Genomic DNA, 14372 nt, shown 5'->3' with positions numbered 1-14372 from the left:
TTTATATATAGTGATCATATCCCCCTTATATATTTACATATAGTGATCATATCCCTCTTATATATTTATGTATAGTGATCATATGCCCTTATATATTTATATATAGAGATCATATCCCTTATATATTTATATATAGTGATCATATCCCCTTATATATTTATATATAGTGATCATATCCCCCTTATATATTTACTTATAGTGATCATATCCCTCTTATATATTTATGTATAGTGATCATATCCCTTTATATATTTATATATTGTGATCATATCCCCTTATATATTTATATATAGTGATCATATCCCCCTTATATATTTACATATAGTGATCATATCCCCCTTATATATTTAAATATAGTGACCATATCCCTCTTATATATTTATATATAGTGATCATATCCCTTAATATATTTATATATTGTGATCATATCCCCATATATATATATATATATATATATATATATATATATATATATATATATATATATATATATATATATATATATATATATATATATATATTGATCATATCCCCTTATATATATATATATGTATATATAGTGATCATATCCCCTTATATATTTATATATAGTGATCATATCCCCTTATATATTTATATACAGTATAGTGATCATATCCCCTTATATATTTATATATAGTGATCATATCCCTCTTATTATATTTATATATAGTGATCATATCCCTTTATATATTTATATATTGTGATCATATCCCCTTATATATTATATATAGTGATCATATCCCCTTATATATTTATATACAGTATAGTGATCATATCCCCCTTATATATTTATATATAGTGATCATATCCCCCTTATATATTTATATATAGTGATCATATCCCCCTTATATATTTAGATATAGTGATCATATCCCCTTATATATTTATATATAGTGATCATATCCCCTTATATATTTATATACAGTATAGTGATCATATCCCCTTATATATTTATATATAGTGATCATATCCCCCTTATATATTTACATAAAGTGATCATATCCCTCTTATATATTTATGTATAGTGATCATATCCCCTTATATATTTATGTATAGGCGTTCGGATTCCTCTTTTAAACTTAATTTTAGAAGGATTTGAGTCTATTGGGTTAACGGAATAGAAGGGGTGGGGAAGATATTCACTTCAACCAGTGCTCGGTAATCTCTCTTTTCTCTGCTACTAAAGTTCACAAGAGCCCGTGGATTTGTGGTTTTTTAGGGTTATTCAGCTCTTCCCAGAATAGGATTTAGATTAATTTACGAGACCACAGTCGCAGATACTCTGCCTCCTTTGTCTTTGTGGTGTCCCAGGGATAGCAAACAATTAGGTAGTAGTTTTTGGGACAACTCCACCTCTTCTAATTTCCTTTTCTTGCTAAAACTTTTTAAGATGAGCATCATGTGTATTTTTTAAAAGCAATTTATCCCATTAATTGTGGTCCTCACTATATCAACTATTGTATTTTTACCTATTTATCAATATCTATTACTTAGCACTGTTAAGCACTTTACAATAAATTAACTTTGAAGCAATTATGAATTTATGGTAATTGCCAGCTAATAGCAATCATATCAGCACTTATTGAAGCACTTTATTAACCTCAATTAATTCTTTGATCAGATTGATTGTGGACGCAAACCTAATGTACCAGACAACACATTGTATCATAAGGTTATTAATTTGTGTGAAAGTAATTAATTAAGTATTTATTAACCTTTAAGTTATATTATAATTAATAGAATGAATTATATTGCACTTGCATTTTAATGTAATTTATTTGGTTAAAATTAAGCACTTTACTTTTTAATCAGTCAGTGGTTGCCATTTGATAATCACAAAACACTTAATAGGTAATCTAATAATTGAGGAACCGCTGAACGAGTGAGAGGCAATTGGGGTTCTTTTCTCTCTTTACAGAATTATTTATGTATAGTATTTTTATATATATATGTATAGTATATTTATATATAGTGACCATATCCACCTTATATATAGTGATCATATCCCCTTATATATTTATATATAGTGATCATATCCCTTTATATATTTATATATTGTGATCATATCCCTTATAAATTTATATATAGTGATCATATCCCCTTATATATTTATATATAGTGATCATATCCCCCTTATATATTTATATATAGTGATAATATCCCCTTATATATTAATGTATAGGGATCATATCCCCTTATATATTTATATATAGTGATCATATCCCCTTATATATTTATATATAGTGATCATATCCCCCTTATATATTTATATATAGTGATCATATCCCCCTTATATATTTATATATAGTGATCATATCCCATTATATATTTATATATAGTGATCATATCCCCTTATATATATTTATATATAGTGATCATATCCCCTTATATATTTATATATAGTGATCATATCCCCCTTATATATTTATATATAGTGATCATATCCCCCTTATATATTTATATATAGTGATCATATCCCCCTTATATATTTATATATAGTGATCATATCCCCCTTATATATTTATATATAGTGATCATATCCCCTTATATATTTATATATAGTGATAATATCCCCCTTATATATTTATATATAGTGATCATATCCCCCTTAACTGTCTCTTCTCCAGTGTAACAATCCCAACTTTCCTTTCCCCATAACTGATCCAGTCTCTGTTCTCTGTACTTTCTCTATTTCATTACTGTCCCTCTTATGTATTTATATATAGTGATAATATCCCTCCTTAAATGCAAGTAAAAAATGCCCTTATGTGTATTAAGTGAGTATTAAGTAAAACAAATATTTCTATATAAATCTTATTTTTTCATTATTTTGACTGATGAATACAGTATGACACGAGCTGCATTATTTATTATTTTAGTCCAATGCAAGAAAATGTGAAAAATTTCATGAATTTTCGATTTGCTGTGGAACAAACTAACAAGGATCCAGAGCGGTTACCCAATGTGACTGTGGGGTACCATATATATGATTCCTGTAGGAGCCCACTGAAGGCAGTGAGGAGTGTATTACAGATATTATCTGGTACCAGGGAGCCGGTTCCCAATTACTCCTGTGTGGGAAAGAGAAACATTGCTGGATTTATTGGGGATCTCACCTCAGAGGCAACTATACCAATAGCCCAGATCCTGACTCTGTATGGATATTCCCAGGTAAGAGATAAACAATGCTTAGAATACAATATTTCAGATTAAAAAACATCATATAATAACTTATCAGTGGTCACCAATACCACAGTGTGGTTATATTAAAGGAATTCTGTCATGATTTTTTGTTTTTCTTATTACTAAATTATACTAGGTGCATTACAAGTAATTCATTCTAATATTTAAAATGTTTTTCATTAATCAATTATATATTTTAGTTGTAATTTTGGTGTGTAGGAGCCATCTCATGTCATTGTACCTGATCCTGTGTCTTCAGAATGAGTCAGCATTTCCCGATGAAGCTATTGTTTCTTCTACTGAATTGAACTAGAGGAGTCATGGTCTGACTTGGGTTTTAATTAATGAGTGATATTCTTATATCTACCACTAGGTGGGGAATTGGAGCATATTTAGCAATGCAGATGTCATGATATTATGTTGTTACCTTCCCTTTGCTCTGCTGGGGGCAAGGTAGGTGGGTGGTATTACTCCAAATTGCAATGCAGCAGTAAAGAGTGAGTGAAATTTCTCAGAGTACACATCACGTGATTGAGGGCACCTGGGAAACTAAGAATATGTCTAGCATGTGTAAGATATGGGTGTCTAAAGGGCACGATATTGTGTGTATTTCACCAGCGTTAAGCTGGAAAATGTGGTGCTGCAGCAAGTAAAGCTGTGGAAATAATGAACCGGCTTGGTAAAAACTGGATTAAGGGTCCCTGGACAGAGCCCACAGATCTTTGGAGTCATTCAACAACAGATCCGATACACCCAGGGATGTTATATGCTGCGTCCACAAGCATACCACCAAGGAAGCAATTATACGGAAAATGCGGAATACAAAGACCAATAAATTGGGGACTATGAGGTATCTATATTCCAAGACCTAGCATAGCTCACTATTCAGCAAAGATGAGTGCTGAAACCCCTCACCACAGCATCGCCTACAGGTGGGGCTTCCCTTTCACCCTAATAGCCGCCAAGAATGGCAAACAATACAGCTTGTGGGAACCAGATGAAGTAGAGGTGTTCTGCGCTTCAATGGACTTACCATTACTCAAACTAAAAGAATGGAGAGAGTTGGCATACAACGGGTATTTTCTCGATCCAATTCCCCTACAATCGTGGGAGCATGCCCACAAGAAACGGAAACAGCTGGAAGATGCAACCTCTGATAGATCAGACTGATAGAAAGGGACTTTGGGAAATATCCACACATCTACACTTCTCCTTCAGGTGACTTTTCTAAACAAAAGACCAAGAGCTCCATCTTCCTACAGATGAAGATCCCATATCACTGCTTAGTGAAACTTACCTACCCTGCAAACATCTTGATCCTAGATACAGAACTCTGATAGACTACATCTTAAGCAGAGCCACTGAAAGACAACACCCCATATCCCACTATTCCACTAAAGAACCAGAAGATTCATCGCCCATGTTCCCTTTTATCTATGTCTGTTTTGCATTATAGATATTAGTAAAATAATTGAAATATGGCATGTCTAGTATTTATATAAAGAAGAAGATGAGATTAGGCAGGTAAAGTTTAAGAGGAACCTCGTCACCCCATGGAAGCAATAGATGTAATTGAGTACTCTGTTCTATCATACCACCTTGCTATTAATCTCTCTGTTTATCTGAAACGGCTCAGACGCAGGAGAGCAGAGAATCTTTACTGTTCTTTTTATTTTGTTTTTCTTGCTTCTGCACCTTCACCCTTGACCCCACGACTATGCCAATGGGGTTACCACAGGCAGCTAGGGTTGTAGCTGACACTGTGATTTGGTTAAAACACTGTCTCTGTCTCTTCTCATTCTTTATTATCTATTCTCCCACTCAACCTATTTTCCACCACGGCTTTATATACTTACCCTTTGATTTGCCAACAGGTACACCACAAGAGAGTTCCACTCCGGAGGCGAGGTCATCTCAGCCAAAAAACACAATGCAGAACAAATGGATGATCTAATCATGGGCTCATTGAATGTCAGAGGCCTGAATACACCACTCAAATGCCATAAACTACTCAGAGTTGAGCGCCTTAAGGTAAACATTATGTTTGTACAGGAAACTCATTTTAGAAGACAAAATGTTTCATTCCTAAGACTTCGGGGTTTCCAACTGCTTAGACACAGCCTACCCTTGACCTCCAAAACTAGGGGGACCATGATTCTAATTACTGATGCACTAGGTTTTTCTATTCAGGAGACTAGAACTGACTCCCAAGGCAGATTTAATATAATTAAAGGACACATACAAAATGTAACGTACACACTGGCTTCAATATACCTTCCACCTACAGATCAATACCATGCCCTTCTTGCAACCTTAAGGTGCTATCTGAGAAAGCAGAAGGCACCCACCCTTGATTCCTCTCCGGGACACTCAAGCCTAACACATAAAAAACTAGAGGTGATCAAATCCCAACTGAGACAACATACTCTCATGGATACATGGGGCTAATTAATCCAAATGACCGTGACTACACTTATTACTCTCAGCCCCATCAAGTATATAGTAGACTATACTACATATTGATTAGTCATCGCAAACTTCCAAATCTTAAAAAAGCACATATAGATGTAATATCCTGGTCTGATCATGCTCCCATAACCTGTACTCTTAAAAGGCATAACCGGCAAAGGAAATCTACACACTGGAAGCTTAATGAATGAGCAACATATTACCCAATCCCTAAAACATTATTTTGCTGAAAATAAAACTGAAGGCCTTTCTCCCTGGACACTATGAATGGCTCACAAATGTGTCATTAGGGGAGAATTAATTAAATACAGTGCCAGGAAAAAAGCAAGCCACATGGCTAAAACTCAAGAACTCATAGAAAACATTCATAGTTTAGAAAGCCAACACAAACAATCACACCTCAAACGGGTCCTCGAATATCTAACCATAGCCAAACAACAATTACGAGACTTGCACTCTTCATACCATAACAGAGCAATAGAATTATGCAAATTGTTATACTTCGAACATGGTAACAAATGCAGTCGCATACTCGCTTCCGCTCTTAGAAAGAAACAACTCAGGAATCATATCAACAAACTGAGAAAACTTGAAGGAAATATGGCAATTTCTACCACAGATATAGCTGACACTTTACACATTTCTACACCAAACTTTACCAAATTCACTCTCCCCCAAAGATCCAACACCTCACCTCCTAGCATGTAAGGACTATATTATAGGCAGCCCTACCCAAAATCACAGAAGATGCAAAACTTAGACTCTCCCTTAACTATGGAGGAATTCCTATTTGCTCTCAAAACCACTAAATCAGGTAAAGTCCCAGGCCCCGACGGCTTCACCATTTCTTATTACAAAGAACTAAGTGACCAGCTTCTACCCTACCTGCTAGAGGCAGCCAACTCCATCTCCCCAACTATTGCAGTACCCCCCAAAGCCTTAGAAGCACATATTTCTCTTATTCACAAAAAGGGCAAAGACCCTGCAGATCCTGGAAGCTACAGGTCCCTATTGAACACCGACATTAAACTCTATGCAAAAGTTCTTGCCAACAGATTACACAAATTGTCTCCACAATAATAGCTCAGGAACAAGTTGGCTTTATTCCAGGGAGGGAAGCAAGAGATAATCTCAATAGACTTTTCAGCATTACACAATAACATCCCTCTCATGCTTCTCTCCCTGGATGCGGAAAAAGCCTTTGATAGACTTGACTGGTCATTCCTACACGCCACCCTAGAAGACATCAACTTAGGCCCAAGACTCCACAACTGCATAGCAACTCTATACACCCAACCCTCCGCCAAACTATTAGTAAATGGACACCTTTCAGACACCATACGGATAAAAAACGGAACGCGCCAGGGCTGCCCACTCGCCCCAATTCTATTTGTTCTCTCCATAGAAGCCTCCTCCATAAAATACGATCAAACCCCAACATAAAAGGTGTACAAGGTGGGAAAATAGAACACAAAACAGCAGCATTTGCAGATGATCTGCTCCTATTTGTTAGACAACCTAGAATTTCCCTACCCAATCTCATGGCTGAACTCAAACTCTTTAACTCGGCTAGTGACTTCAAAGTTAATCTAACCAAGTCAGCCGCCCAAAACATATCAATCCCTGTTCCTGAATACACGGACTAAATGTCTAATTTCCCCATCAAAAGCACAACATCTGCATTCACTTACCTAGGCATCAAGATAGTCCCAGACCTAAAAACTACAGTGAAACAAAACTTCTCAGACTTCCTACTAGCAGTTAAAACTGGCAACAACCTACATTCTCATGGATAGGCAAAGTCAATATTCTGAAAATGAATATTTTGCCCCGATTCTTATATATCTCCCAGTCTCTTCCATATTCCCCACCTCCTGGTATGCTCAAAGAACTGACGACACTCACCACTAAATTTATTTGGGTCAATAAAACACCACATAGAGCTAGATCTATGCTAATGGCCCCTAAAAACCTGGGAGGCCTGAGTCTTCAAGACTGGGAAACATACCACAGAGCCACAATCCTGATCAGATGCTTAGATTGGGCATTTCATCGATATAATAAACTTTGGATAAGAGTTGAACAAAACTCAGCAGTGACCCCACTATGGGCACTCCAGAGTAAAGCAGAGTAATTTTAGACAAAAGTGACACCAAGCTTACATATACACTTCAAATTTGGGACTCTCTAACCAAAACTGGGAAATGGTTAGACAAACCAACATTGCATACACCAGTCATCAGAAACCCCTCTTTCACCCCAAGGTTAGATCTTAGCAATTACAAAGGCTGGGCACTCGACCTCCACCAAGGAGCCTCCTCCTTCTATGGAGGAAATACCCGTAAAACCTTAAAAGACTTGATACCAAACCGCCCGATCACAGATCAGGACCAATTTAAATACAGGCAAATTACACACTTTATATACTCCCACTTCCCTCACAATAGTATAAGACCAGAAACGACACCTATAGAGGATTATCCATCCTATATAACCTTATTAAACAACTTAGGCCCGACACGCTATGAAAATTGAAGGAAAAATGGGAGATGGAACTAGCTTTACCTCCATCTCCCCTCTATGCTGGAGATGCAAAAAGCACCCAGGAACGCTTACCCATGTTTTCCACACTTGCCCAACCCTTAGTAACTATTGGACCTCTGTCCATGACATTGTTAAAACAAGAACAGATGACTGCATCCCTAATACTGCTGTAGCTCTCCTACTACATGACACCAACCACTCACTGAAATGCTACCGGAAATCCCTTACACCTATCCTATTAGACACAGCGAAAGCATTAATACCCCTCCACTGGAAATCAACACTCAGCCCTAGTATCAAGGAATTGATAGTTAAGGTTAAGGAAATCCAGAAATTTGAGGAACTCAAGTCTAACTCTGAAAAGGATGACACGATTCCCAAAGAAATGGTACTACTGGTTCCAATTTATGGAAACAGACCAATTCAAAAATATATGGCTAGAGACCTAGTGACCTCTGAGTGGTGCATACCTAGACACAGCTTCAATGAGAACAGACCACTTCCTATGCTCAGGTTAACATGTAACATTTAGGTTCCACACCGAACCAAAATAGATACCTACCACGAGTACCTCGCCTCCGGAGCTGGATCCTTCTCCCTCTGTATCTCACTATGTGAGATATATCCAGGTATGTACCATTACTATTACAATGACAAACCCACAGACCCATGATGGGAACCCTCTATACCTTTTCTCTCTCGCTTTTCCCACCTTTTCTTTCTATGCTTCTAACCACATTCAGCACACAGTCGACACATGCTAGCTCCCTTTACGGATGGAGGAATTGTAAACTATTTTTCTATCTTATACTCACAGGGGTTGATCACTAATGCCCTTATGGGTTTGGTTTTCCAGTCAATATTGTTTCTGATAGAGGGGTACAGTGTGTGTCTAATTCTGCTCTTTGGTTGGGATTGATTTGTCATTCTCTACCGCATACCACCCTCAAACCAATGGTCAAACTGAAAGGGTAAATCAGTCCCTTGAATAATTTTTAAGGTGTTATGTGTCTGACAACCAATCCTCATGGGCTGAACTATTACCCTGGGCAGAATTTGCTTATAATCATGTAACTCATGCTTCTACTGGTGAATCTCCATTTTTTTATTGTTAATTTTTTACATCCCAAAGTATTTTCTTTTTCTGGTTCTTTATCCTCTGTACCCTCTGTCAATTCTTCTGTCAAACAATTTGCCAAGATCTGGTCCGGGGTGCACGATTCCCTTTCAGTAGCTACGGCTGCTGAAAAAGGGCAGCTGATCTCGTAGAGAGGCACCCAAATATCAGGTAGGAGACCTGGTATGGTTATCCACAAAAAATATCAAACTTAAGGTTCCTTCACTTAAGTTGGGGCCCAGGTTTATTGGTCCATATCTCATTACTGAAATAAGCAATCCTTCTTCTGTTTGTCTCAAATTACCTGATAATTTTAAAATATCCAACTCATTTCATGTATCTCTTTTGAAACCAGCCTCACAGGTCCATCCACAGTCCTTTCCTCCCCCAGTATTGGTAGAGGGTCAGCCTGAATTTGTAATCCAATCGCTCCTTGACTCTTGCCTTGTGCAGGGTAAGTTGCAATATCTTGTATAATGGAAGGGTTAAGGCCCTGAGGAGAATTCTTGGGTTCCTCTTTGTGACATTAGGGCTGATTGTCTCAGGAAACAATTCCATCTTAAGTTCCCTGAGAAACCTGGGGGTCCAGTGGCCCCTCCTCAAGGGGGGTAATGTCACAACTCACCCTGGTGGTTTAGTGGTGTGGCTGGGACACCTGCCACGCCGTTCCTCTTCTTCTGTGTGTTCTGGTAACTAAGGGCGCGCATCTTCTGTATTTATAGTCGCATTAGCATCCTCCATTCATTATATTTAATATTAAAAGCTATTGTGATACTAAACTCTATAGTTAGTATAGATATGGGTATATATCATTTATGTGACAGTAGGGAGGGGTGTGTGTATGGGGCTGGGTTTTCATTTGGAGGGGTTCAACTTGATAGACTTTTTTGATCCCAACTTAATTATGTAACGATGTAACTATATGGGACCTGGGATACCTTTCAGGACCAGGCTAGGGATCTATGGGACATACATTTAGTTAGGAAGTATGATGAAAGGCTTATGACATGGATTAGAAAGGCTTATGAAATGGCAATAGATTTGCAAGTGGAAAAAAGAAAATTCCCTTGATGTAAAACAGAGAAATAGAAAAGATGCAGATCTATATGGTTGTTGATATATTCAAATAAACCCTTTGTCACGGGGGCCTATCAGCTCCTAGTGGGAGAAGTCTGGACCAAGGAGGAAGCTGCTGGTTAAGATATCAGAAGATATCAAGAAAAAAGGTAGTTAGAATTCAGGTAAAGGTTCTAAGGGCTGGCAGCAATAATCAAAGTCCAAAGTTCAGGCAAAGGTTAAATAATCAGCAATCTTGGAATAATAGGAACACCCAGGAATGAAATAACCAAATCCTATTGGCTTTTGAACCCGTGACCTCGGCGTCCTTTTATTTAGAATTTTGGTGCCAAACACAACGTGATGACATCACGCGTCTGCCCACTGGCGTCACTGCACTGGCACCACTGTCCTCATTGTGGCTATGGGCACAGTGCCAAGGAGGAGTGGATCACAATTGAGTGCTCCTGACATTACACCCCTCCCAAGGGGGGCCACTGGACCACTATGTCCTAGTTTCTGTGGAAATTGTTTGTAAAATTCCTGAACCAAACAAGGAGCATGGACATCAGTATATTTCTCCCAGGAGCATTCTTCAGGGCCAAAGCCCTTCCATTTAATGAGGACCCCCTGGAGAATCTGGAGTCCAGAATTTCCCAGATGTTGTCCATACACAATCAGGAAGGGTAATTTCCCAGTGGAAACTCCTAGAGCGTATTGTGTTCTCCCGTATTACTAACTTTCTACCCACCCATGATCTGTTGGACCCTCTGCAATCTGGTTTCAGGCCTGGTCACTCTACTGAGACTGCTTTGTGCAGAGTTACAAATGATCTTCAGGTGTCAAAGCCAAAGGTCACTTCTCCATCCTTCTCCTCCTTGACCTATCATCTACATTTGATATAGTTGATCACTCTCTCCTGATGCAGATTCTCTATTCGCTTGGCATCCGTAAACAGGCTGCATCTTGGCTCTCTTCTTACCTCTCTAACCGATCATTCACTGTCTCCTATGGTAACAAAACCTCATCTCCAGTTCCACTTAATGTGGGGGTGCTGCAAGGCTCCGTACTTGGTCCGCTGTTGTTCTCCCTGTACACTCTGTCTTTGGGAGATTTCATCCATTCATTTGGCTTTAATTATCATCTGTATGTTGATGATACCCAAATATATTTATCCACCCCTTCATTAACAGCTGAAACAGAGGCTCAGATCTGTAACTGCCTCCTGGTTATCTCAAATTGGATGAACCAGCACCACCTCAAACTCAACCTAGCAAAAACTGAACTTATCTTTCCACCTAAGCCTGGTCCTACTCCCCTATTTACCATCTCTATTGATGGCTCATTAATCCTGTCAACTCAGCTCACTGTCTGGGGGGAATCTTTGACTCCTCTCTCTCCTTCTCTGATCAAAAACCTGTCACTTTTTCTTACACAATATTGCCAAAATCCATCCCTTCCTTTCACCTGATACATCCAAGATGCTCATGCATGCTCTCATACTATCCCAACTAGATTACTGTAACCTTCTACTAACTGGCCTCCCTAACTCGCATCTGTCCTCCCTACAGTCTGTATTAAACACTGCTGCAAGAATTATGAAGTCCTTATCATGGCTTCCTATAAAACAAAGAATAACTTATAAACTCCTCCTCCTCATAACCTTCCCTTCATTCCTCTGCACCTCACTACATCTCATCTCTTGTCTCTCTATATGTTCCTGCCCGAATACATATGTTCCGCTCCTAATACATTTATTGTAACTTATTGTGCTGGGCACAGTTTCATGCCACCTTTATGGCAGCTGCTTCCACAATTGAAATAGTGTGCATTAGATGTAGTGTCAGTCGGTGGTGTACACGAACAGGGATCTCACTCCCTGCTGAAGTGGCAGCATATTCCTGGCCTCCAGCAAAGCCATTTCCATTTGGCACCCCAGCTCCACAGCTTTTTGTAAAGTTTAGCATTTGTAGTTTTGTCAATAAGTTGGTCTCTAATCATTTGATCATGCAAGGGACCAAATTTGCAGGGGACTGCTAGGCATCTCATCTCTGCAACATAGTGATGTATAAGTTCCCCTTCAGCCTAACATTGCCTGCCAAACTGAACTCTGGCCACTAAAGCATTTGGGGCGGGTTTAAAGTAATTCTCCAGAGCCTGTACTGTGCCAGTGTATGAGGAATCTGCTTCCAGAGTTGTGAAAATACGGTATTGTGCTTCAGAGCTGAGGGAGTGAAGTAACAGGGCCCCTTTCCTCTCAGGGGAGGTCTCCTCCAGGCCACATGCCAGTAAGTAGATAGAAAACTGTTCATACCAGAGATCCCAAGACACTGCAGGCTCTCCCGGGTGCTGCAGAAACTTTTCCGGGGTATGCACAGAGGGTTCAGATGTTCTTGTCGCCATTGTTATATGTCAGTAATGCAGACAGACTGTTATCAGTTCACCATCTTTATTTCACACACACTGAGAGACCAGCTTCCCAGTCTCCTTCCCAAGGCTACAACATTCTAACATCCTTCAAAGGTAATTAACTTTATACAACGTAACACAACTTATGCAAATACACAACAGGGAGTTTCCCCTTAAATGGGTGAGTACCTCCCTCACCTGGGAGCGGTGACTTTCCAAGTCTTTGGAGAAGATTAAGATATTGTCTAGGTACACGACTATTGATTTCCCCAAGTGGTCTCTGAAGATGTCGTTCACAAACTCCTGGAAGACAGCGGGGTTATTACAAAGGATGAGGAGCATTAATAAATATTCATAATGCCCATCCTATGTGTTGAATGCAGTCTTCCATTCTTGGCAAATGCGGATTAAATTATACGCCCCACTGGGCAAAGGGTACCGGTTCTTAACAGTAATTTTATTAAGGCCCTCTTAGTCTATGCATAGACATAACCCTGCATCCTTCTATTCCATGAAGAAGAAGCCGGCTCTGGCCAGTGAGGTAGAGGTATAAATGAACCCCCACTGGAGATTCTACTGAATATAATCTTTCATGGCAGATGTCTCAGCAGGAGATAAGGGATAAGTACAACCTCTGGGTGGCATAGTACTGGGAAGAAGACCTATAGGGCAGTCGTAGGGATGATGAGGTGGAAGGAATTCTGCAGATCTTTTGTAGAAGACATCAGTGAAATACCTGTAGACTGCCAACAGAGGTCGAAGATCGGTAGAGGAAATGGATACCCCCTGGATGGGAGTAACCTGTAGGCAATGGGTTTGACAGTGTAAACTCCAATGGGAGATCTGATTTGAAGACCAATCAATGCAGGGGTTGTGCAGATGAAGCCAGGGTAACCCCAACACCACAGGAGTGAATGGGCAGGTAATAATCAGGAACGTTAGTCTCTTTATTCAAAGTGCCAACAAGCACAGGTAATTCCCCTATTGTCATGGAGATAAGCACAGAGGTTAGTGATCTGTCATCAATGGTAAGTAGCCACAAGAGAATAGACAAGGGGTACAGGGGAACACCCATGTATTTGGCAAAGGTAGTGTCCATGAAATTCCCTGCAGCCCCAGAATCAAGAAAGGCAGAACCGTTCATAGTCTTAGCAGTCAGACAAATCTGTAGAGGTAGGAGAATCCAATGAGAATTCCCTTGGGGAACAGATGCAACAAGGCTTCAATTATTTTATTTGTCCCTTTGTACAGACTCTTGCCTGTCATTGGTGGTCTGTTCTCTTATTAATTCATCATTCCCCCTCTTCAGACTTGCAAAAGTCTCACATTATTGTTATTAGCAAGAGATATAAAACTGAGAGGAGTCACCTAGAGAACAGTGGAGGTGTGTTATATACAGCAGTGGCCTGTGAGTTATAGTTCTTTTTTCCTCTGTGCAGGGAGCACAGACTAAAATGAGAAAGTACAAGAATAGGAGGGTAACTAGTCATTTTATAGCAAAACAAAGAGCAGATTCAATACAGGACTTACTTCCGGCTCCAGTATTGACTCAGCACTCGGGAATCCTTACAAT

General features: G+C 39.0%; 1 protein-coding gene across 1 annotated transcript in view; it reads left to right on the top strand.

The window, feature by feature from the left end:
* LOC108704870 (vomeronasal type-2 receptor 26) overlaps positions 1–14372 on the top strand; it is an 80840-nt gene that overhangs the window by 29950 nt on the left and 36518 nt on the right. The window contains exon 3 of the mRNA XM_018241572.2: positions 2901–3192. Within this exon, the coding sequence (XP_018097061.1) occupies positions 2901–3192 (292 nt within the window). The remainder of the gene's footprint in view (positions 1–2900; positions 3193–14372) is intronic.

The sequence above is a fragment of the Xenopus laevis genome, chromosome 1L, assembly GCF_017654675.1.
Source record: "Xenopus laevis strain J_2021 chromosome 1L, Xenopus_laevis_v10.1, whole genome shotgun sequence".
Taxonomy (NCBI): Eukaryota; Metazoa; Chordata; class Amphibia; order Anura; family Pipidae; genus Xenopus; species Xenopus laevis.
Note: the sequence above shows the minus strand (reverse complement) of the source record. Positions and strands in the feature narration are given on the sequence as shown.